Source organism: Lissotriton helveticus, chromosome 1_1 (genome assembly GCF_964261635.1).
Source record: "Lissotriton helveticus chromosome 1_1, aLisHel1.1, whole genome shotgun sequence".
Classification (NCBI taxonomy): Eukaryota; Metazoa; Chordata; class Amphibia; order Caudata; family Salamandridae; genus Lissotriton; species Lissotriton helveticus.
The window spans coordinates 37,785,974-37,812,033 of NC_136057.1; the positions used below are offsets into that span (position 1 = coordinate 37,785,974).

Consider the following 26,060-nt stretch of genomic DNA (forward strand, 5'->3'; position numbering starts at 1 on the left):
ATCCATTCTACATCCTCCTTTCAACATCTAAAACAGGTAATACTGAAGATGGCCATAATCTATGACACAAAAGCTGGTTCACAAAAAACAAGGCCCTAAACACCCAGCATTAGTTAGAACAAGGCTCAAGGAGAGCAGGGTGCGGGCATTGTCAGTCAAGCCCGCTCCTATTGCAGACAGGGAGCTGGGTGGAGTCAAGTGTGGATAAATTGGTTGGTCCAGGACAAGAACGTGGTTCGCGTTCAGTCACAGATCTGTTTAGAATTTCCCGCACTCCCTTTGTGTTGTTGACTTACCTGCTCGGGGTTTATTGTCCGCAGTCGGGAATTTGTGGTACCTTGATTGGACATCTCTGACATGTTACGGCTCCTTCACGCGGGCCTTTCTCTTACAGGACGTTGATCTCTTCTTCCGGGTTCCTGTCCACATCCATGTTCCCTCACTGGATGTACCCGCTTGTGTAGCTCTGTCTTTTTGCGACGGAGGTTTTTCAGCAGCTCTTCCTGTACAGAATACAATGAGAGAAGAAAGATATATTTAACCAAAGAATCCGCGTCTATCAGGTATATGGTAGGATGATATTGTTATATATGGTTAGAAGGACATAGTTACTTATCTGATTTATCTGATCAATGAAGAGTGGAAAAACAGTTATTCCTTTGTGTCCCTTATTTAACACGGGCTGGATATAAAGAGAAAATAGATGTAAGTTAGTTCCCTGATTTCTTAAGGAGAAGCTATATTCTTATCTGACAGCACCTTTTTGTGAAGATTTTTCATATTACATCCTATCTAGAAAAAAAATTTGGGGGTCTAATTGAGTGCTACAGTGGTGTTTGTTAAGGTTAGTCCCTCTCATTATTTTTTGCAATTATACATATAACTTCTTTTACCATAAAGTGAATAACTAAGCTCACAAAAAAGGGGCTCTGCCCATTCTGCAGAACCAGGCAAACAATGATGTGGGCTCTCAGCCATGCTGCATAACCAGACTAAGTAAAAGCAGGGCCCTGGCCGAAGGTGCATAACATAGGCTCAAATACAATATACAAGTGTTTAGCTGCATAGAACACATTTAATTCATGCTACATACACTAGATATGGCGCACTGATCTGTGCCAGATACAGAAGCTCACCTTTATAAGGGGTCACTGGTCCGTGCTTCATACTCTGGCTTCACCCACAGAACTAGCCTATGTTACAGAGTAACGTTTAGGGGCTCAAAAGAACAATAAATAGTGCCACGTTTTTTGGTTTGCTTTCAGTGAAGCAGCCCTGATACCCGGAGTAGGGGCTAGTGAAGTTACAGAAGGACAGCATCACAATACAGAGGTTTACTTTTTGCTTTTATACACACTTTTCCCAATATAAAAATAATTATTTCGTCCACCACCCTGACTTGCCTCTCCTCTCGTGCAATTTAAAAAGTAACTTTTTCCTTTCGCTTTATAAACATAATTAACTGTGCGCTGCCACAGCAAATGTCAGTTTTAAATCTGCAACAGCTGAAATGCATCTTTTAATGGTTGCACTGATTAGGTTTACCTAATCTGTGCTTGCGAACGGCATGGTCTCTGGACAAGGCCTCTCCCAGAAGCCAGGGTGGGCGTGGCATGCTGTGTGGCATCTCAATCATACCCATCCGTTGCAGCTTGCTGACTGCTGTGGAGGGAAGAAAGGGCTCTGAAAGAAGGAGGCTGTGTCTGTGCTACTGCTGCATTACTTTGTTACACACGGATTGGCAAATGCCGCCCAAACAAGAAGCATGGCATGGTGAAGAGGGCAGAAAGCAACAAAGATTAACCTACATTACATAGAAATATATTGCAGGATTTCCCAAAAACATTGAAGATAACCATTGTGTCGATTTTTCTGGGGTTTGTCACATATGGAGGGCCAGTATGGTGGCTGCCCCTCCCAGGCCTCCTTTTCCTGCCTCAATGTGCTCTGTGGCACCCACCTTACAGGTACAGTGAAGTGTTTTCCATTTCTCCATCTATCCCTTTATATCTGAACAATTTATCTTTTACAGCCAATCGGAGGGACGCAGGGAGTCGGGGTAGAGTGGAATTGAGTAGGTTGATTTAGCGTAGCGTGGAGTGGATTGGGGTAGCATAGAGTAGGGTAGATTGGTTTAGAGTGGAGTGGGATACAGTGGATTCGATTGTAGTCTGGTAGGGTGAATTAGAATGGAGTGGGGTAGACAGTAATGGTGTAGAGTGGGCTAGATGGAAGAAAAGGTGGAACGGGGTACATTGGGGTGGGATAGATTGGAGTTGAGTGAAGTGAGATATACTGGGGTAGATTGGGGAAGAGTGGGGTGGATTGGTGTGGGATAGATTTGGGTGAGGTAGGGCAGACTGAAGTGAGGTGGGTAGATTACAGTTGGGTAGATTGCAATGGAGGAGAGTAGGTTGGAGTGGAGTAGAGCGATATACTTGGAGTGGAGTAGATTGAGGTAACAGATTGGTTTAGAGTAGGAAAGGGTACATTTGGGTAATGTGGAGTGGGGTATATTGAGGTAGAGTGAGGTAGACTGGAGTGGGGTAGGCTGTATTGTTGTTGAGTGGGCTAACTTGGGTGAACAGTGGGGTACACTTAGTGAGCTAGATTTGAATAGAGTGGTATACAGTGGAGTGAGGTAGATCTCTGAGGATTGGTGTAGATCGAAGTGGATAGAGTGGAGTTTGGTATATTGGGGTAGAATGGAATGGGGTACATTAGGGAAGAGTGGGGTACTTTGAATGAGGTACATTGGGTGGATTAGAGTAGGGTAGATTGGAATAGAAAGGGGTAGAGTGGAGTGGGATACTTGGAGTGGAGCAGATTGGGTGAATTAGAGTAGGATAGACAGGAATGGAGGGGGTAGAGTGTAGTAGGATAGACTGGGGTATAGGAGATGGAGTGGAATGGGGTAGGGTAGGGTAAAGAGGAGTGGAGTAGATTTGGCTAGATTGAAGGGGTAGATTGGAGTGGGATATATTGAAGTGGAGTGGGGCAGATTGAAGTAGAGTGGAGTGGGGTATATTTGGGAAGGGTGGGATGGTCTAGAGTGAAGTGAGGTAAGCTGGGTTGATTGGAGTAGGATAGAGTGGAGTGTGTGGGCTTAGGGTAGAGTGGAGCATGGTAGAGGCTAGGAGCGTGGAGGTAGATTAGGGTGGAGTGGGGTACATTGAAGTAGAAGAGATTGGGTGTACTAGAGCATGGTAGATTGTAGTGGAATAGATGTGGGTGAACTGGGGTAGATAGGAGTGCGGTAAATCAGGTTAGAGTTGAGTGGGGTATATTAGGGGAAGACCGGAATTGGGTAGATTGGGGTGGAGTGGAATAGGGTGGGGCAGCGAAAGGCAGTCCGAGTGGGGTAGATTGGGTGGATTTAAGATGGGTAGATTGGAAGTAGGGTGAGGTAGATTGTGGTAGAGTGGGTAGACTGGGAAAGATTGGAGTGGGGTAGTTTGAAGCGGGGTAGACAGGAGTGTAGTGGGGTAGGGTGGATTAGATTGAAGTCATAATGTTGTGGGGTAGATTGGGGAGGAGCTGGTTTGATTGGAGTGTGGTAGAGAAGATTTCAGAGGGGTAGATGGAATGAAGCAAAGTAGAGTGGAGTGTGGTAGATTGGGTGGATTAGAGGAAGGGAGTGGGGAGATTTGGGTAGAGTGGTGTAGACTGAGGTAGTTTAGGTTGGAGAGGGATACATTGGAGAGGAGTAGATTGAGTGGATTAGAGTATGGTAGATTGGAGTGGGGTAGATTTCAGTGAAGTGGAGTCGGATATAGTGGAGTCGGGTAGGAGAGTGGAGTGGAGTGAAGTGGTGTATAGAGGAGTAGTATAAAGTGGAGTGGTATAAGACAACACATTTCTAACTGAAAATGTCCATTACATTTGCATTCGAGAGGGTGGAGGGTCAAAAAAAGACCAAAAAAAAAATTAAATCATGTGCAGATTTTCAAATTTCGCATTACACTTGTCTAAAAATAAATGACAGGTTTGCATTTCACATAATGTTCTTGAAATTTCACGTAATTACTTAAAAGAAAATTATACGAATTCCATACTCTCTTAGTCAAATGGGAGCTGGAAAAGGGGCAAGGGGGAGGTGAGTTATAAAAGGATGGGGAGAGAACTGAGAAAAAACTAATGCTTCTCTCCAGTAGTTTCCTGCCACTTTTATAGTTTTCAGTTTCAAAACATTCCCCTCACAAGTTATCAAGGATGTGAAAGAACAGTTCAGCAACAAAAATGTGTGTTGAAGCCATTAAATAATTAATGCAATACAGAATATGTGATACCTCACATCCTCAATTTTTTTCATCTTAGAACACTTTCTCTAGCACTACTGGTTTATAATTTACTTCTCGGGGAACTGCCAAAGTCCATGGTTAAGCCATGCCAACAAGTGGTCTCACACTGTTCCAATAGCCCTAGGAGCGTGCGTTAAAAGCTGTTGCCACTGTCCATAAAAAAGTAAACCACTCGCCACCCGGCCGCGCTTGTAGTACAGTGCTTGTTCTGTTTTATTGCCAAGTTTTCACAGTTTTTCCATCTCCACACAGTGACCGTAGGCGCTTACCAGGCAGGTTGTTCTGCATGGCGGATGTGAAATCTGCAGGCACAGCTGAAGTGTAACGCACCAGGCTATGTTGATACTCATTACAATACAAACTGCAAGCTGAAATCCCCCGTAGGGACAGAACATCCTAGTGCAATTGCTGCATTGGCTTACACCTCATGCTGTCGGGCTCTGGGGCAAGGAGAAAGCAGCGATCGTTCTCCGTAATTTCTAATTTCTAATTTAAAATATTTATTAAGCGCATCGTTCACCATGCGGTTTCTTGGCGCTGTGGAAGCAAAATTAGCAGTAACACAACAAAACTGAAGGGGTGACAGGGAAGGTGAGGAAGTTACATTGGGAAAGCTTGGGTAAAAGGAAGGGTCTTAAGATCTTTTCGGAAGACAGAGTAATGTGTAGCCAGACGCAAATGATCAGGGAGGGAATTCCAAAAGGAAGGTGCCAGTACAGAAAAATTGGATCCGCCCCATTTCTTGCGTCTGTATCGGGGAACATGAAGAAGTGATTGGGTGGATGACCGCAGCTCGCGAACAGGGGTGTACTCTTTAAGTAGAGAAGAAATGAAGGCAGGGGCAGTCCCTTGACGTGCCTGGAAGACCATGCATCCAGTCTTAAAAAGAGATCGCTCCTTAACAGGCAGCCAATGTAATGCTTTCAGCAGGGGAGTAGAGTGGTGAGAGCGGGGAAGACCATAAATCAATCTGGCCGCCTGGTTTTGAACCAGCTGGAGCTTCTGCAGACTATAGGCCGGGATACCGTTGTAAAGGGCATTAGCATAGTCCAGCCGGGAAACAACCAGAGCGGACATGATTAACCTAAGAGCAGAAGGAGAAAAGAAACGAGAAACAGAGCGGATAGTACGAAGTACAAAAAAACAGGAAGAGACCACAGAACTAATTTGTGAATGAAGGTTGAGATGATTATTGAGTTTGATACCCAGAGTTTTAACTGAAGGAGAAGGTGTGGGAGGGGGTCCCAAGGAAGAGAGCCAAAATAGAGAGTTCCAGGGACTGGAGGAACCACCTGTAAGGACCAGTTCTGTTTTATCAGGGTTCAACTTCAGATGGTTGTGGTTCATCCAGTCCCTGATGAAAATCATAATAGACTGAAAGTTAGAGATAGAATGAGAAGAAGAGGACAGATTAAAGATAAGCTGGAGGTCATCTGCGTAGTTGAACACAGTGACCTCCAGCTGTTGGAGGGCAGAGATCAAAGGATAGATATAGAGATTAAACAGAAGGGGAGAGAGAGAAGAACCCTGAGGGACACCACAAGTGACTTTGAGTTGGGTGGCCGAGAAATCCCCCAGCCGAACCGCCTGGGCACGGTCCCTCAGGAAGGACGATAGCCACACCAGGGCTGGGCCCTCGACCCCCGCCACTCCGACACGGGACAGTAGGATGGTATGATCAACCGTGTCGAAGGCGGCGGAGAGATCGAGGAGCACCAAGGCCTGGTTGTTGTTTTGGTCCATGCCCTCCCTGAGATGATTCAGGACCGATACCACGACGGACTCGGTGGAGTGCCTAGGCCGAAAACCAGCCTGGCTGGACGCAAGACCACCATTGGCTTCCACGTGGGCACTGAGGACTGATGTTACGTGTCGCTCAAGTACCTTGCCCAGATAAGGCAGGAGGGAGATGGGGCGGTAGTTGGCTGGAATGGAAGGGTCCAACCCAGGCTTCTTAAGGATGGGGACTATGGTGGCAGATTTAAGGGCTGGAGTTACCACACCCTGAGCCAGCGAGCTATTGAGGAAAGATATAGGCGGTTTAGGACAGACCGAATAGATCTGTTGTAGAATGTAGGCTGGGCAGATATCCGCCGGGGAACCAGATTTTATTTTGGGGAGTATTGCAAGGAATGCCTCCTCAGTGAGCGGAGGGAAAAAGGAAAGAGAGCCGTGGACAATCGGGGGAGTAGGCTCAGAAAAAGCAGGGGAAGGAGGTGGTATGTTGGCTCTGATGTTAACAATTTTTTCTAAAAAATAAGTGTTCAAAGAATCACAGAGGGACTGGGAAGGGGAAGGTTTAGGGGTGGCCCTGTCAGAGTAAGCCAAGTCCTGGACAATGGAGAAGATCTCCCTGGATTTATTCTCCGCTGCCTGTATTTTCGCTGAAAAATAAGTTGTTTTTGCACTCAATATGGCTTTTTTGTAGTCGTTCAGCAAAAATAGATAAGACTTTTTTAATGAAGGGCAGTAGTCCATTCTCCAGTGCCTTTCTGCCCGCCGAAGAGTCAGCTTCTTTGCCTTTAAGTCGTCACCAAACCAACAATTTGATTCCTTTGATCTTTGAGTGGATATCCGTCGTAGTGGGGCTACCTTATCACAACCACCAGCAAGCCAGGTGTCAATGGCGGTGGCTTGGGAGGTGGAGGATAAGCCCTCTAGGTTAGGTGCGGAGATCAGCAGCGAAGATGACAGGGCAGGGAGGTCCACCCTATTCCAATTTCGTGCCCAGATATTTTTGGCCGGTGGAATCTTAGTTGCCAACTTAGGGTGGAGAGAAAAGGATACCAGGGCGTGGTCTGACCAGGGACATGGGGACACGGTCATGGAGGAGACCAAGGCATTAAGAGACCTGACCTGGTCTAGTACATGGCCGTGGATGTGCGTGGGGGTGTGCAGGTGAGATGTAAAGTTAAGGGATGTGAGTGAATCAGAGAATTGTTTGGAAGCTGTGCTTTCCTGAGGGTCTGAAGGCCAGTAATTGAAGTCCCCTAGTACCAGAATAGAGGCATGGTTTATTGCTAAAGTGGCCAACAGATCCTGAAAAGCCGACAGAAATAAATGAGATGATTGAGGTGGGCGATACATCAATAAACAAGTGAGCGGGGGAGAAAAGGCCAGTGATCGAGCTACCAGATGCTCGGTGAAATTAATAGTGGGGGAGGGAAGGAGTTGAAAATTGTACTCGGCTCTAGCAATAAGGGCTACTCCACCTCCTGACTTGCCCCCTGATCGATCGGCACGAAGGGCCACATAAGGGATGGGAAGATCGGCCAGCAGAGAGGGCAATGAGGTGTCACAGAACCATGTTTCTGTTAGGAATAACATATCAGGCTGGTGGGTATCCAACAGCACAAATAGTTCTTGATGGTGCTTTACGGCTGACCTGGTATTAAGTAAGATGAGAGATAGGGGGGGGGGAAGGGGTACGTGAGTAGAGTCGGGGGGTGGGACAAAGAGGGAGACAAAATGGGGGGTGTAGGATAATGGGGATTTAGGTAAAGACCAGAAGCAGTAATGTGTCTGATGGTGGAAGTTGCAAGAGGCCAAGGGCCACGAAGAGCAATAAGGGCCGAGGAGGAGTAAGGAGGGACATGAGGTCGCGCCCCTAGCCCAGTCCGGCCGCGGACGGGCGCAGACGTCCGTAGTCCGTAGCACAGACAAAGAACCTCGTATAGCTCCTGTACTCTTGGCACACTGACTGTTGTAAAAACCCTCTGCATATGCGAGGATGCTGTTCTCTGGTGTGTGAGGTGGGACGGCCTTGGCCATCTGTTACAATCTGCACAATGTGAGCTTCAGTTAAAGACACGCAGCCACCCGCCGAGAGTGATTGCTAAAGGGCAAGTGCCTCAAAATTCTAAGCCATGGTCTTAGAGCCATGTTTCATACCTACGTTGACACCTTTGCCATGATGTCAGATCACATTTCAGCGCACCGTTTGTCTTTCTCTGTTTACTGATATTAAATCATGTTTTGCGTTCTTTTCACACATAAATCCCCATCAGTACTTATTGCTAGAAAACAGCTGCCTTTTGTGCTTTCACTACGCGGGGGTTCATGTTGGTGATTGTTCCGTTTATGAAAGTGTCTTGGGCCCCCATATACTGCAGCCAGCTCCAAGAAGCCCCACAGAACTACCGAGAACTGCTCTGCTGTTATTTGAGCTGTTGACGCCATCGCCGCTGGTTTCACAGTGAAGGTTCAAGGCACTGAGGCGCAGCGCTCTCCCCTCCCGACCCCAGCTGCGCCCTCCTCACACTTGTGACATATAACAGTCTGCGCCTCTCCCTCGGCCTCCATAGTCCCTGTCCAGACTATATGAAGGGGTTTGTGTCCTAAAGACTACAGTGCGCCCGAAAGTTATTTTTAACATACTTTTACAGTCTTAAAAGTGACTCTCTGTTTCCATAAATACCACCTTCAATTTTCCGCGTTTTGACTCCAACAGCATGAAACTACAAGCCCCAACATGCAGATGGAGAAGGATTTTAAGAAAGACCATAACGGCTGATACTGCTACACATGACTTGGGGGCATTAGGCAGCCTATGTAACAAGCATTGGTATAATGTAATTAATTAATTAATTGTGGGTTTCTAAAGCGCTAGAATCGACTCTTGAAGGAGTATCTCTGCGCTATAGACCGCTGGGGAACCCGTCCTGGCTTTCCCTGTGAGATGGTCCCTGCTGGGTATCTCCAAGGTGAAACCAGGCATCCCCGGCGTATGTGGGGGGCCGTTGTGGAGATGAGGCAAGCTAATGCCCAGAGTTGCCGAGTGTGATCCCTGGTTAGAGTAGGCACCGAGGCGAGAATTATCGAGTCCGCTGACCCTGGTCCACGACCCTGCCGTGTCGGGGATAGAACCCTGGTCCCAGGCCGTCCTCTGCTTCCGGGTCTGCCGCCTCTAACCAGTGAGCCACACCACTCCACCATAGCCAATAGGTCTTGCTTTTGGGACCTTATAAGTGTTTAGTTATGCAGCACAATATCCTTTGTGCAACCACATTAACAGTTGCATGTTTAAACACTTATAAGGTCCTAAAGGCTAGACCTATTGGCTATGCCAATGCTTGTTCTCTGTTATGCACGGTTCCGTAGCCCAACAAATGCAGACTGTGGGAGAATCATCTTCTTGCAGACCAGTTATTTCTTTCCTCAGAAAAGCAATTATTTTTTCCCTGTGCATTGCGCACAACTACAGGTCAATCTGGAGGCTTAGATGTTGAGTTATTTTATTTGTTTATGCAAATACAGCATGATATTTACCACCATATTTCTGCTGAGTGCAGCGCATTGGTTAGTTCCTTTAAAATTGGATATCAATCAGATTATGTTTTTAAATGTTTCCCTGCCCTTTACTTCTAGGCCCAGCAAGTGCTTAAGAAATACCAAACGACAGTTTTTGCTGCTGTAAGCATTTTTCATTAGAGGGCTGATGTAAACAAAGCAAAACCTTCCCGAACCATCAAAACCACATGTCCTTCAATTACCTGAGAAGCAGTAATTTGATCTCTTGCTCCTGTTCCGATAAAGGTTTCTCCCACACAAACATGTAAACGGTCGGGAGGCTCTGAAGAAATTTGCAATACTCTAGCAGAAGAGGTTGAATAGGCACCATGTCCACTTTTGTAATATCTTGCTGACCCACGACGAGTGTTGATCTAATGACTGCCCGAAGCTGCTACATGACGTAACTTCCGGCGCCAACGGAAGTGTATATCAAAGCACTTCAACATTGCATTCTGGGACTTGTAGTTATGTTTATCTTATTATACAATCGGGACTATAACTTTTAGTTAGAATGCACACCTAAAACGTGGACACAACTCATGTGCATACTTAGTTCACATCTGCAATGCCTCAGTGAGCAAACACATGACAATGCTGCTAAGCGCGATAACCGGTGGTTCAATATTAAGCATTTCCACGCTCCACTTTGTTAGCCACTATTGATCCCATGACCTATATTGCCAGAGCAGTGTTATTCTTGGAACAGAACTTCTTAACCATGGAGTTCTCACAAAGACACACAAACGTCCTTGAACTGAGTCTCACAAGAAGGAAGCACAAACTTGAACTCACATATAACTCTACACAAAGCAAGAAAACACTAATGTACACGTGCATTTATTGTGCCAGTTTCTAAAAATAACCTCGAACATGATGGCAAATAGCGGAGCAGTGGTAGCGCGGCAGAACTGCACAGATCTGCACATTTGTTCAGTATTACCCTTCACCATGAATATTCGAATATGTAATAATTAACTTAAGCTGAAAGTGACTCGTGAAAAAGCACCATGATACGGAAAGAAAAAGTTAAAACGATCAACAGACCATTTACTTTCACTCACCTACACATCGAATACGTCCAATTTTAAGTGCATTCTTAAATCGACGCGGTCTTCCTTAAAAGTAGGCAACTTCCACTGCAAAACGAAAGCATTTTTGTCCGTCCTAAAATCCTGCAGACAAGCGAGTGCTTACAGCAAAATACAAAATTAAAAAAAAGTCAAATGTTTTTTAAAAGTATCTGGCTCTCCCGCGGGGAATATCGATATCTCCAAAAACAAAAAAAAACCAAGTTTACAAACAAGTCCCCCATGCACAAAAACCCCGTTGTTGTTATAACAACGAAGAGGCCTAATTACAGACATGAAACTTTGGAGTTGGCAGGAGCGAAAAGATTATATATAAACGTTTAATTTTAACTTACTGAAGAGCAAAGTGTGTGTTCTTAAAGCAGAAAGAGACTCCGGAGACAGCAGCTCCCCTGTCCATGTGCAGGCAGGGTACCAGCAACTGGTCCCTGTCAATCACTACCAGCTTCTTGCATTCCTGACAAAGAATGTCCGCCCCAATGTTCCTAAACACAATCATTCTCCTCACATCCATAGTAAATGAATGGGCCAGCAAACCAGGCACATGAGAAGAAACTGGGTGGGCAAAGGCCCGCCAGTGATGCCAGTGAAGTTTGTCCTAATTTGCCTATGTTTATACCTACCCCCTAAAATGGCAGTTTAAATTTCAGAGGCAGAGTTGACCATTTTGTTATCTGAAGACAAGAGTCCAAATCTCAGGTTTCTAGCTTCACACATAAGTGATCCTGGGCACATTGATACATATCTGAGTTACAGTATCGTTATTTGTGCCAAAATGGAAATACTTAGGCAGAGGTTAAACGTTGGCATCTAGCTTGTATGTCAAAAAGAGGACACTTCATTCTAAGAAAATACTCCATCAGGTGTTAATGTTTAGCCGTCATTTTTTGTTTGTGCCTTTGTATGTGTGTATATCACGGTTTCAGTGTCTCTATAGCAATACTGCAATTTGTACATTCCTGCTACTTTTGAGCTGCTGAAGTTAGTGGGTTTTTCCAATTTTAATTGTGTCCTTTTTTTGTTTGTGCTATGTAGACGTCACGTGGATTACATGCCAGGAAGCAGAAATAATGTTCGGTTCCATACAACTGCGAGAACAGATTCTGCCGAACATTAATATCCAAGTTTTTCTCTCTGAAAAACATGTCCATTTAAAAAGTATTTCCTATTTTTATTTTATTAACCTTTGTTTAGTAGAAGGGGGTTTGGATGACTCTATTCAGGCTTGTATTGGAGGATTGAGACATTTTAGTATGTAATCTTTCACTTTGGACGTATTTTTCTATTTTGAGACCATTTTGACGTGCAATTTTGTAATATATTTAAATAAATGCAGATGTCCACGTGCACAAACACAAAACATACCAATGCCTGTTTTCTCAAAACGTAATATAGTCTCACTCCTCTCCTGCCAGAGCACAATTCCCCTCCTCCCCCCCCCCACACACACACACACACACACAGTTTCTTGGTTATTTATATTGTGGTAAACCCGCAGAATTAGGAATAAGTAAGCAAACCAGATTCTCTCAGTGAAATGACACACATAATCCCCACGTGCAGGTTATTGCGGCCATTCACCACCTGCTGCAGGTGATAAATGGGAGTGACTGGTGGTGCGGGGCTGGAGGCCGGGGAGGAGGGGGGTCACCAGGAGGGCAGTGGAGAGGTGAGCACTGAAGGTTAATCTCACAGGGGAAGCCGCGCTGTGCTTTAGAGGGCATTGAATGTTAAGTGCAACTTTTCATTTGATTTATACAAATTGTTTTACTCTGGATGTTAGAAGCGTAATCCCAATACTACCTATCCTGTTCTTCAATGCAACAAAAAATAATAATTACACGTTGGGGAACACTTCGAACAGTATGTACTGAAAGTATATTTTTCAAAAGCACTGGAGTGCACTTTGTATTCATACTCCCCTGTGTTATAAATGAGATAGGTTTACCCTTTGCCACAAAGTAATATCATCAGATACTAATTTCCGAACCATCCACAAGTCATCAAGAGCAATCACACCCTGTAAAGTAATCAGACAGTCATTTTCAAGTCATCCTGAAATCATCAAGCTGAGTTTCTAAACTTTGCTGATGACTTCAAGAGCTTCATGATGTCTGATGATGACGAAATAACTTCTAGAGTAGTTGGATGATCATTCGATGATTCTGGGATGGCTTCTAAAGTCATTCAGTTTGACCTGGGATATACAATTGTGAAGACTGCTCAGCAGCGGAAAAGTAGCTGAGATGTTTGTTGGGTTTGTAGTTAATCCAATGTAGCAGGCTGGTTTGTGCTGTGAGGGCTCACCCGCCTTTAAACATGGGGAGTATTTCCCCATTAGAGTGATCTCAGAAGTGCGGTAGAGACTGGATTCATCTGCTCAGGGTGTATGATCATAGGTGTTTCCTGCAGTGCAGGTTCATTTACATGCACAGCGCTAATTCCCATGAAAACATGTTTTCTCTTCTGAGATTCACCCTGTGTATGGGATGCAATTCTGGAATTCATAAAAGGTCCAAGAGAACTCTTGGGAAGCCTCTTCTCTTGTAGTTTCCCCAAGAGTACTTTGGAATTTTTTTGTAAATTACATTTTCTAATGAGAAATCGTCACTTGTACATTTGTGTCTGCAAAATTCTCAGAATTAGTGTGACTGTATTTGCCGGCTTCTTTCATGTTTCTCCATGGATATAATACATTCACCCTGAGAGGAAGCTGCTGCCCCTGGACCCTATCTCTTTTGCAGTCATTCCTTTTGCATTCTCACCGTGGAAACAAGTTATCTCCTGCCCTTGAATGGAGTTTATCTCTGAGTCTTTCCATCTGATGGAGTTTGTTGGTGTGCTGTGGAACGCCCACTCCCCGCCTGCGGGAGTAGATTTCCTTACATGTGATTCATAAAACAAGCCTTTTTCAGGTCCAGTTTTAAGATGAGCAGCCAGCCTAGGTGCTGGACATATCCAGGTCACCCTGGGTGGAGTGGCAACCAAAAGCGTATTAGGCAAAATGAACATGCCTGACAATGCACCAAGCTTTGAACAATTCGGAAAAAATAATACTAGATCTACAATAGAAATTTAAAATATAAATTGAGCTTTGAAGTTCTGTGTATTAAAAAAAGAAATTGTAAATGTATCGACATATTCAAATGCGTGAGAGATAAAGCTTGGTCTAAAAATCTGGAGAGGCCAACAACAACCAAGTTGTCTTTATCTGATTGGAAAATTCTTAATGCATCACAGGACTATCTCACAGTCACTTCCCTACATACAGAATAATTCAACTCTTTCATGTGTGGATACGCCAGACAAAAAAGACAAGAAGTGTTAGATGTGGTTTTACAAGTAGGGCATACATCGCTTTCATCTGTATTTCAGAACTATTTGGAACTAAAAAAAATCACCGGAAACATTCCCCGCCTAAATCATATTTACATATTTTTAGCTTCACAGGGCATGATGTTGTACAAATAAGGCTTAAACTTTGTGGTGTATTTAAAGTTAAATATATTCTCTGGATGGGAAATATGCATCGACAATACTTAGACGTGCCCTTCTCCGTAAAAGATATAGTACCGGTTATCCAAAGCATGCCTGAAAAGAAAGCGCAGGGCATAGACAGCTTAACCACTGCAGTCTACTAAAAAAGATACACTCAGATTATTGCCTCCCCCCCCACTAGCACTATATGAGCAGTCATTACAGACTAGAATACTACCACCTTCCTTGTGCAAAGCAGTAATTGGGACTTTCCTTAAACCTGGCAAACCGTCGAATCGCTGACTCCAAGAGACCCCTTATGTTAATAAATTTAGATAATAAAATACTTCAAAACCTGCCACTGTTGCTGTTGGACACTGTGGGGCCAGAGCAGTCTAGCTTATCCTGGTACTCTGCACAGAACTTGCACTCATGCACTCCACAGACCCCCAACGCAGTGCGGCTGCAGTACTTCTCAACACCACAAGGGCGTCCTACTCCTTGGAGTGGCCATACTTACTCCAGCTTCTGGACGTATGGGCCTTAGCCCTAGTTTTATCTGGAGGATCAAACTTCTTTACATGCTGACCTGTCCATGTTTGTGCATTAATGGTGAGGTCACTCCTTCTCCAATCACAAGGGGTGTTAGAAATGGGATTTCCGGTTGGCTGAGGCTTGCGCCAAAGCCAGGCAGAAACCACCACTCTAGTCAGGGCAAGGGAGTTACACGCCAAAGATAACCCCTGCTCACCCTCTAGGTAACGTGACACGAGCATTAACGCTTATCTCGGAAGCAATGTAGGTTAAGTATTTGCGCACGCACCCACCAGTAACAACATCCCAGGCCCCCCCACAAAAGGAACTCCACACAAGGTTATATATAAAAATAGCCTTTGTATTATACCAAACACATTAGATAATAAACACACAATTTACACTGTTCCACTGGCACTGGGCAATATTTACAGGGGATTATATATACATAGGACAGGGCCACATGGACCACTGTCAGGAATAGCTTTTGGTAGAAATTAGTACTTAGAACATAGGATAATTTGTAGCATAAAATAGCAAATGTAGCACACAACCAGTAACCACTGGTACAAGGTAGGTACACACTACGCAACCCTAACCGCCTTAGGCATATATCATGCAGGGACACAACCTCACTGGTATAACTATACTAGGCACAACAACCTCTTAGGCAGGAAAAATACATTTAGGGATATAGGCAAAAAGCATTGCATAAATCACATTAGGCAAGTATCACATTTGCACCACAAAGTACACAGAACTGATCCCAGGCCAACCTGGCCTCTCAGGGGCTCACAGGCCCAATGTCCAGAATGTCTGGGCTGGCAGCGCAGGCAGCCAAAGAAGAATGTGCAAGAGTTCAGGCCTAAACGTAGCAGTTGCCCACTAAGTGCTGGGCAACTGGAGAACTGAGCCTGGCACCAGCGTGCCTTCTGAGCCTCCTCTGGGCTCTTAGGGAACAACAGTTCCCCAAAACAACGTGGGAGCCTCGTGGGCTCTGACTCAGAAAATGCCCAACACGTTGAAGCCTCATGGGCTCGATGTGAGAAGTTGGCCTGGTATATGATGCTCACTAGTTCTAGTGATCACCTTGTACCATGCCAAGCAACCCTTATGGTGCAGGTTGTAAAGTCAACCTTATAGACAAGCTATCCTAGGGGTAGCATGGACTAAGCAGTCTTAGGCTAAACTCTGCAAAGGCATGTGAAGCAAGCTGTTTTACCATATACAATCCCTTGAATACCAAATGAAAGGACACCACACAGATATATATTGAAAATATATATAGATTTATTACTACAAATATCCCTGATACTCTTTATGAGCACAGAAGCAAATGCGTTAAAACAAAACACAGTTTAAATACACAAAAGTTGCACAATATGGATGAGCCCTAGGGGCCACCTAAACCATATACTAAAATAGTGGTATAAGAACCACTATGGGGAAAGTGAAGAGGCCTAGGGCCTGGGGAATCGCTGGAGCTGTTCGGGACTAGCAGTGAAGAAGTCGGGAAAGGCCCGCGGGACTCGGGTGCAGTGCGGAAAGTGCACGCTTTACCAATGCAATGTCAATGGTGCGTAAAAGTTACAAAGTTAGTTAAAAAGGAACCTTCCGAGTGACCTAGAAGGATGAAACTTTAGACACAGACCCTAGAGGTGTGTACCAGTGTGGGAACACCGGCGGAGCTGAGTTACCTCACCCACAGGAAGCGGGTGCATAGGGTCGAAGTAGTGTCGGGTTTCGTCACGCAGGTCGATGGTGCTTGGAGCTGAAGATGCAGCAGGCGACTCGAGGTGAAGAGTTCCGGTGGATCCAAGGGTGGATCTGAAGAGGTGAAGACCTGAAAGCAGAGGGGACAATGTTCAAAGTCACTAGCCAGTGACTACCGTGGAACCAGAGTGGAACCAGGCGATGTCGGGTGCAAACAGGCGTCGAGGTGTAGCTTCTCTCTGCAGCCACGTGGACACGAGGGGTCGAAGACGTCCAGGAGTCGGTCACGAGCTGTCCCACGCAGGCTTCTCGCTGTTGGCGGTGTCGGCAACTTGATTGAAGCAAACAGATCTTGGCTAATGCAAGCCACGCAGGAATCGAAAAAGGCTTGTTACTCGGACCAGCAAGGTCAGAGCAGGTACTCCTTTTTACAGGAGCAAGGGCAAGTCTGGAGCAACCAGACCCGCAGTGAAAGTTGTAGGTTTCGTCGCCAAGATGGCCGCTAGCCACGTGGCAAGTGGCCGGGATGGCGCGTCGAGTGGCACGGTGCAAAAGGGCCCCACGCAGATCGTGGAGATGCTGGGGGGCTGATCTTTGGTGCAAGGGCTGCTCGAGGTTAGGGCCTCTCAAACCCCAAAGCACAGCATCGAGGGTGCCTCTGATGCTGCGCAGTCAGCGTTTCGGGGGTCTTCCAAGATGTCCGGTCCCACGTCTCTCGGTGCCTCCACGGGTCCCTTCTTTGCAGGAACTGTGGATCCGGCGGTGAGAAGTCTGGGAGTCTGGGTCTTGTCAGGCTCTGGGCTCGGGCTCCGGCGGCGGCAAAGCAGACGTCGAGTTGCTGGTTGGTGCCTGTGTTCACAGGGTGGTCACTCCTTGGCCACAAGGGAGATTCTCTTCCGTCTTCTGTGCAGCAGAATGTCGAAGTCCAGTCTTCTTCTGTATTTCAAGTTGATTCAGGATGATCTGAAGTCTCAGGACACAGCTCCCACTCTTATTCGAATCTGGGGGGCCGGATCACCTACTAGGTCCCTCCTCTGGGTGGAACCAGGAAGGGGGGGGGTTACACCCCCTTTCCTTTGTCCAGTTTCGCGCCAGGACTGGGGCTGGAAAGCCCCAGCACCGGTTTGAACTGGCCTATGCACAGGGACACCTTGTGTGCCCCAGGCATGTCTGATTCTATTCAGCCCTGTCCTACCCAATACACAAAATCCTGTCTGGAGTGGTGCTAGCACCTCCCCAGGCAGGAAACCCTTTGTCCAAGCTGCCCTCGCTGGAAGGACTCCCAGCAGCAGGAGGTCAGACTTGTGTCTGTGGTGGCAGCATCCATTTTGGGATGCTAAGGCTCTGTTTAACTTTAACCGGGGTTCAGGCTAGGTACATGTTGTGTCCCTCTAGAAGGGTGGAATGCTACCCTCGTCGCCAGAACTGGCGAGGGGGTAGTATTCCAATTCGTATGACACCTTACTCGACATGTTTTGATAAAGCCAAACCCAAGATAGCATTTAACCGCGAGGTTCATAATGCACTTAAGAGTATATGGTATGGCAATATCATGAAACAGCTAAAGGACATGGTTCCGAAAGCTGCAGACAGGCTCAGCTCATGCCAGAGCACCATCTCACATATTTCCTAGCACTCTGCCTCCAGGATTGATGAGGCCTTCCATAGGAGTGACTGATAGGAACATATGTGTCCATTTTAGGTTAGGTATAGGAATACTACACCTAAGTAAGGGGTGGTTACACCGATTTACCCCAGCTGAGTGATCAGCCAGTTGTGTCAAATATGGAGGCCAGGCCAGGGGTGGCACAATACATGCTGCAGCCCCTGGTAGGCCTTGGAAGCACCTATGCCCTGGGTACACTGTTACAGGGGCCAATAAGGTGAACCAGTTCCAATTTCGTTATGCACTTAAAGTACATGGGTAATAATTTAGAGAGAGAACAGCAGGCTGTGGGTCTGATTAGCAGGCCCACAGCCACATTAAGTCATAAACCAGTGAAGCAAAAAGCAAAAATTTGGGGTGACCATAGGATAGCAGACCCTACTCTCCTACACAACCCCCCCCCCAAACGCAGGGACATTAGACTAACCTTGACCAGTTGTGTCTTCATGTTCTAAGTGGAAGTACCTGGAGAGACCATCTGCATTACCATGGTCAGTTCCTGGGCGGTGCTCCACTGTAAAGTCCATCCCCTGTAGGGAAATGGACCACCTGAGCAGTTTGGGGTTTTCACCCTTCATCTGATTAAGCCATAAGAGGGGCTTATGGTCGGTCTGAATCTTGAAGTGAGTGCCAAACAAGTATGGTCTCAACTTCTTCAGGGCCCACACCACAGCAAAGGCCTCCCTCTCAATGGCTGACCAACGTTTCTCTCTGGGGGTCAGCCTTCTGCTAATGAAAGCAATGGGCTGGTCTTGACCATCTACATTAAGTTGTGAAAGCACAGCTCCCACTCCCAACTCAGAAGCATCTGTTTGGACAAATAACTCTCTTGAGTAGTCAGGACTCTTCAGGATAGGTGCAGAGCACATGGCCTTCTTCAGGTCATCAAATGCCTTTTGACAGTATTCTGTCCACTGAACCTTTTTGGGCATCTTCTTGGATGTCAGATCATTAAGAGGAGTCACAATGGACCCATAGTTCTTAACAAACTTCCTGTAGTACCCAGTCAGGCCCAAGAAAGCTCTGACCTGAGTCTGGGTAGTTGGAGGAGTCCAGTCCTTTATGGTCTGAATCTTACTCTCCAGTGGTTGAACTTGGCCTCCACCCACAAGGTGGCCCAAGTACACAACCTTACTCTGCCCTATCTGGCACTTGGTTGCCTTGATAGTGAGGCCTGCCTTTTGCAGAGCCTCTAGCACTTCCTTCAGGTGGACCAGGTGATCCTCCCAGGTGGAGCTAAAGACAGCAATATCATCCAGATATGCTGCACAAAAGTCATCCAACCCAGCAAGGACTTGATTCACCAACCTTTGGAAGGTGGCAGGTGCATTTTTCAAACCAAAGGGCATCACCACAAACTGGTAATGCCCACTGGGGGTAGAAAATGCTGTCTTGGCCTTAGACTCCTCAGCTAACCTGATTTGCCAGTAGCCAGCTGTCAAGTCAAATGTGCTCAAATACTTGGCAGAAGCCAATTTGTCTATGAGCTCATCTGCTCTTGGAATTGGGTGTGCATCTGTCCTGGTGACAGCATCGAGTCCTCTGTAGTCCACACAGAACCTCATCTCTCTCTTTCCATCTTTGGTGTGAGGTTTGGGGACCAGAACTACTGGGCTAGCCCAGGGGCTCTCTGAAGGCTCAATGACACCTAACTCCAGCATCTTTTGTACCTCAGCCTTGATACAGTCTCTGACATGGTCAGGCTGCCTGTAAATTGTGTTCTTTACAGGAAGACTATCACCAGTGTCCACCACATGGGTACACCAGTTAGTCTGACTGGGTGTCAGGGAGAACATATGTCGATATGACTGCAAAACCTGTCTACAGTCATGTTGCTGATGTTCAGTGAGGCTGCCATCTAAGGCCACACCATCAACTGAGCCATCCTCAGGGTTCTGAGTCATCAGGTCTGGGAGAGGGTCACTCTCTTCCTCCTGCCCCTCTTCTGTAGCCATGAGCAAGCTCATGTCTGCCCTGTCAACATATGCTTTCAGCCTGTTAACATGGAGCACCCTGTGAGGGCTCCTGGGAGTTCCAAGGTCCACCAAGTAGGTAACCTCTCCCTTTTTCTCCATGATTGTATGGGTCCAGACCATCTGTCTTGGAGTGCTGCTGGGGCCACTGGTCCAACACCCATACCTTCTGTCCAGGCTGGTACTGAGTCAGGACAGCCTTTTGGTCATGCCAGGCTTTCTGTAAGGCCTGGCTAGCCTCAAGGTTTTTGGATGCCTTCTCCATATACTCAGCCATCCTGGAGCGGAGACCAAGTACATAGTCCACTATGTCGTGCTTGGGCTTTTTGAGAGGTAACTCCCATCCTTCCCTCACCAGACATAGGGGTCCTCTTACAGGATGTCCAAACAACAATTCAAAGGGGCTGAAGCCAACTCCTTTTTGTGGGACCTCTCTGTAAGCAAACAGAAGGCAGGGCAGAAGGATATCCCATCTTCGCCTGAGCTTCTCAGGTAATCTTTTGATCATGGCCTTTAGGGTCTTGTTGAATCTCTCAACAAGCCCATTGCATTGTGGATGATAGGGAGTGGTGAACTTATAGTTAACACCACATTCCTTCCACATAGCTGTCAAGTAACCTGACATGAAGTTTGCACCTCTATCAGATACTACCTCCTTAGGAAACCCCACTCTGGAGAAAACTCCAAGTAAGGCCCTGGCCACAACAGGAGCTGTTGTGGTCCTAAGTGGAATTGCCTCTGGGTACCTGGTGGCATGGTCCACCACCACCAGTATGAATCTGTGCCCAGATGCTGTAGGAGGATCCATTGGTCCAACAATGTCAATCCCCACTCTCTCAAAGGGCACCCCCACCACAGGTAGTGGTATTAGGGGGGCCTTTGTGGTACCACCTGCTTTGCCACTTGCTTGGCAGGTTACACAGGAGCGACAAAACTCCTTGGTATCTTCTGACATGTGAGGCCAGTGAAAGTGACAGACAAGTCTGTCCCATGTTTTGTTCTGGCCTAGGTGTCCTGCTAAGGGAATATCGTGTGCCAAGGTAAGAAGGAAGCCCCTAAATTGCAGAGGTATGACCAACCTCCTGGTTGTACCAGGCTTGGGGTCTCTACCCTCTGAATAAAGGAGCCCATCATCCCAATAAACCTTATGGGTACCTTGAGCATTCCCAGCAGCCTCAGCAGCAGCCTGCTGTCTGAGGGGTTCAAGAGAAGGACAGGATAACTGAGCCTGCCCCAAGTCTGCCCTAGAAGGTCCCCCTGTCCCCAGAAACTCAACCTGATCAGGTTCAAGCTCTATAGGGACAGTTCCTTCAGGGGTCTCAGAATCATCTTCCTGTGAAGGCTGATCCTCACTTGTAGGCATTTGGGAAGGCACAGCCTTTGCCCTCCTGTTCCTTGTCTTGGAAGGTACTTGGTCCATTGTTCCAGGATCCAAGACCTGAGGTTCAGAGAGGCACTTTTTGGCCTGTGACCTGGTCACAGCAAGGACATGTGATGATATCCCTAACATCTCTGCATGAGTCCTGTACTCAACTTCTGACCATAGAGAACTCTCCAGGTCATTGCCCAACAAACATTCTACTGGGAGATCAGCACTAACCACCACTCTTTTTAGGCCAGTTACCCCTCCCCAGGAAAAGTTAACAATTGCCACACTATGTGTAGTAGTGACATTGCTGGCATTGGTCACCAGGTAATTATCACCTGGTATGTACTGTCCAGGGTCCACAAAGCTAGGTGTCACCATAGTGACACTGGCACATGTGTCCCTGTATGCTTGAGCCACTTTTTCATTAATTAAAGGTGTCTGTCTGTACTTGCCCAAATTATTGAGACTGACAGTAGGGGAGAAATCAATCTCCCCATCACAGATCAGAACAGCCTGTGTGGGGACTCTGACTAGGTCAGAATCTCCATCAGTTCCCAAGGTGATACCCACTACCCCCTTAGTCTGTGGTCCAACACTGCCAGCTGTACTAGTGGGTGCAGGTGCCTTAGGGGCTGCAGTGTTGGTGGCTCCACCCTTTTTACAATCACTTGTCCAGTGAGTGGTGTTTTTGCAAAAGCTACACCAGGGTTTTCTTTGACCTTCTTTCTTCTTCTTCTTGGAAGTTTGGGACCCACCCTCAGTATTAGTTTGGGGCCCTGTTGAAGACTTCTGGTCTTTAGTTTTCTGCTCCCCACCCTTCTGGTCTGTTTTCTTTTGGTTACCACCCTGGTTCTGGTTCTGGTTCTTTTGCTTAACTCTGGTTCTAACCCATTTGTCTGCCCTCTTTCCCAATTCTTGGGGAGAGGTTAGATCTGAGTCAACCAAATGTTGATGCAACTGCTGGTTCTGACAGTTATTTAAAATCTGTTCTCTCATAAGCAAATTGTACAATCCTTCATAGTCTGTAACCTTACTTCCCAGCAACCAGCCCTCCAGAGCCTTAGTGGCACATTCAACAAATTCAGACCAGTCCTGAGTCTGTGTCTTCTGGGTGTCTCTGAACATTAACCTGTACTGTTCAGTGGTTAAGCCTAACCCATCAATCAGAGCACTCTTCAGGACCAGGTAGTTTCTAGAATCCCCATCACTAACTGTGAGGAGTCTGTCTCGGCCTCTACCTTCAAAGGAGAGCCACAAGATTGCTGCCCACTGCTCCTGAGGGACCTGCTGTACTTTGCAAGCTCTCTCAAGTGCAGTCATCCACTTGTGGATATCATCCCCAACTTTGTAGGGGGGCACAATCTTACTCAGGTTTCTATTGTCATAGGACCTGTCTTTATCCTTAGGGATAGTGCTGCCACCAGTGGAATCTAATCCACTCTCTCTAGGCTGCCTTGCTCTAGCAAGTTTCTCTTTGGCCAGGGCAACTTCTAATTCTTGTCTCTGGATCCTAAGTTCAGCCTCTCTCATTTTGGCCTCATGTTCCCTTCTCTGAGGGCTAGTGAACTCCCTTCTGGAGTTACCATGAGAACCTTTAGAAACATGGGAAGTATTGGACTCACCTGAGTGATTCCTCCTCCTCCTATGCTCCTGGTTAAGTCCATTTGGGGGTCTGAATGGGTTGGACCCACCTTCAGTCCCAAATAAGCTTAAGTTAGCCTGGTTAAGCCTGCTGACTAACACCTGGCTATCTCTATCATCATCAGACTCACTTTCTTCAACCTCCTCTTCCTCTTCTTCCTCAGGCTGAGAATTCCCAGGGGTCTGGTCTTCCTCATCTATCTGGATGACAGGGGCAGGGGCATCAGGGTTATCATCTTCAGAAGGAGAAACTTCCTCACCAGTCCCTGAGGTGCCTGGCTTGGAGTTCTTTAGAGCTTCAGACTGGTCTAATAGCTCTCTGAGGTGTCCTGCTGTAGGAGTAGGACCTGTTTTGATTCCTCTCATGGAACACAGTTGCCTCAGTTCCTTAAATGGAAAGATAGCAAATTTGGATGGTGCCCTTGGAGGGTCACTCTCAACAGAGGTGGTTCCAGTGGATCCCTCTGCTCCAGACATTGCTCTAGTGTGGTGGATGTGTTGCAATCTACCTACACTTGCGTTTTCCTACAAAACCTATCTAGTAGTTGTAGTCAGGGTGTGCTACTCCCTATCCTCTACAACAACTAAGTTCAGTAGAACTTAAGTATATCTAGTCTTGTTTTAGTGTACCTATCATGTACCTGTATGATCTTTCAAATGATATTTTCAAAGATTGTAATGGTAAAACAACAGCAAGCTCAAATCCCAATCCGCTGCTCACCAATGTGAGAAGTTGGCCTGGTATATGATGCTCACTAGTTCTAGTGATCACCTTGTACCATGCCAAGCAACCCCTTATGGTGCAGGTTGTAAAGTCAACCTTATAGACAAGCTATCCTAGGGGTAGCATGGACTAAGCAGTCTTAGGCTAAACTCTGCAAAGGCATGTGAAGCAAGCTGTTTTACCATATACAATCCCTTGAATACCAAATGAAAGGACACCACACAGATATATATTTAAAATATATATAGATTTATTACTACAAATATCCCTGATACTCTTTATGAGCACAGAAGCAAATGCGTTAAAACAAAACACAGTTTAAATACACAAAAGTTGCACAATATGGATGAGCCCTAGGGGCCACCTAAACCATATACTAAAATAGTGGTATAAGAACCACTATGGGGAAAGTGAAGAGGCCTAGGGCCTAGGGAATCGCTAGAGCTGTTCGGGACTAGCAGTGAAGAAGTCGGGAAAGGCCTGCGGGACTCGGGTGCAGTGCGGAAAGTGCACGCTTTACCAATGCAATGTCAATGGTGCGTAAAAGTTACAAAGTTAGTTAAAAAGGAACCTTCCGAGTGACCTAGAAGGATGAAACTTTAGACACAGACCCTAGAGGTGTGTACCAGTGTGGGAACACCGGCGGAGCTGAGTTACCTCACCCACAGGAAGCGGGTGCATAGGGTCGAAGTAGTGTCGGGTTTCGTCACGCAGGTCGATGGTGCTTGGAGCTGAAGATGCTGCAGGCGACTCAAGGTGAAGAGTTCCGGTGGATCCAAGGGTGGATCTGAAGAGGTGAAGACCTGAAAGCAGAGGGGAAAATGTTCAAAGTCACTAGCCAGTGACTACCGTGGAACCAGAGTGGAACCAGGCGATGTCGGGTGCAAACAGGCGTCGAGGTGTAGCTTCTCTCTGCAGCCACGTGGACACGAGGGGTCGAAGACGTCCAGGAGTCGGTCACGAGCTGTCCCACGCAGGCTTCTCGCTGTTGGCGGTGTCGGCAACTTGATTGAAGCAAACAGGCCTTGGCTAATGCAAGCCACGCAGGAATCGAAAAAGGCTTGTTACTCGGACCAGCAAAGTCCGAGCAGGTACTCCTTTTTACAGGAGCAAGGGCAAGTCTGGAGCAACCAGACCCGCAGTGAAAGTTGTAGGTTTCGTCGCCAAGATGGCCGCTAGCCACGTGGCAAGTGGCCGGGATGGCGCGTCGAGTGGCATGGTGCAAAAGGGCCCCACGCAGATCGTGGAGATGCTGGGGGGCTGATCTTTGGTGCAAGGGCTGCTCGAGGTTAGGGCTTCTCAAACCCCAAAGCACAGCGTCGAGGGTGCCTCTGAAGCTGCGCAGTCAGCGTTTCGGGGGTCTTCCAAGATGTCCGGTCCCACGTCTCTCGGTGCCTCCACGGGTCCCTTCTTTGCAGGGACTGTGGATCGGGAGTCTGGGTCTTGTCAGGCTCTGGGCTCGGGCTCCGGCGGGAGGCGGCGGCAAAGCAGACGTCGAGTTGCTGGTTGGTGCCTGTGTTCACAGGGTGGTCACTCCTTGGCCACAAGGGAGATTCTCTTCCGTCTTCTGTGCAGCAGAATGTCGAAGTCCAGTCGTCTTCTGTATTTCAAGTTGATTCAGGATGATCTGAAGTCTCAGGACACAGCTCCCACTCTTATTCGAATCTGGGGGGCCGGATCACCTACTAGGTCCCTCCTCTGGGTGGAACCAGGAAGGGGGGTGGTTACACCCCCTTTCCTTTGTCCAGTTTCGTGCCAGGACTGGGGCTGGAAAGCCCCAGCACCGGTTTGAACTGGCCTATGCACAGGGACACCTTGTGTGCCCCAGGCATGTCTGATTCTATTCAGCCCTGTCCTACTCAATACACAAAATCCTGTCTGAAGTGGTGCTAGCACCTCCCCAGGCAGGAAACCCTTTGTCCAAGCTGCCCTCGCTGGAAGGACTCCCAGCAGCAGGAGGTCAGACTTGTGTCTGTGGTGGCAGCATCCATTTTGAGATGCTAAGGCTCTGTTTAACTTTAACCGGGGTTCAGGCTAGGTACATGTCGTGTCCCTCTAGAAGGGTGGAATGCTACCCCCGTCGCCAGAACTGGCGAGGGGGTAGTATTCCAATTCGTATGACACCTTCCTCAACATGTTTTGATAAAGCCAAACCCAAGATAGCATTTAACCGCGAGGTTCATAATGCACTTAAGAGTATATGGTATGGCAATATCATGAAACAGCTAAAGGACATGGTTACGAAAGCTGCAGACAGGCTCAGCTCATGCCAGAGCACCATC

General features: G+C 47.0%; 1 protein-coding gene across 1 annotated transcript in view; it reads right to left on the reverse strand.

Annotated features, from left to right (window-relative positions):
- LOC144767155 (uncharacterized) overlaps positions 1 to 23,746 on the reverse strand; it is a 156,507-nt gene extending 132,761 nt beyond the window's left edge. Inside the window, exons 1-2 of the mRNA XM_078650739.1 lie at positions 23,265 to 23,746; positions 22,684 to 23,213 (exon numbers count right to left, since the gene is read on the reverse strand). Coding sequence (XP_078506865.1) covers positions 22,684 to 23,213; positions 23,265 to 23,531 — 797 coding nt within the window. The 5' untranslated portion in view covers positions 23,532 to 23,746. The remainder of the gene's footprint in view (positions 1 to 22,683; positions 23,214 to 23,264) is intronic.
- Between the last annotated feature and the right edge of the window lie 2,314 nt (positions 23,747 to 26,060).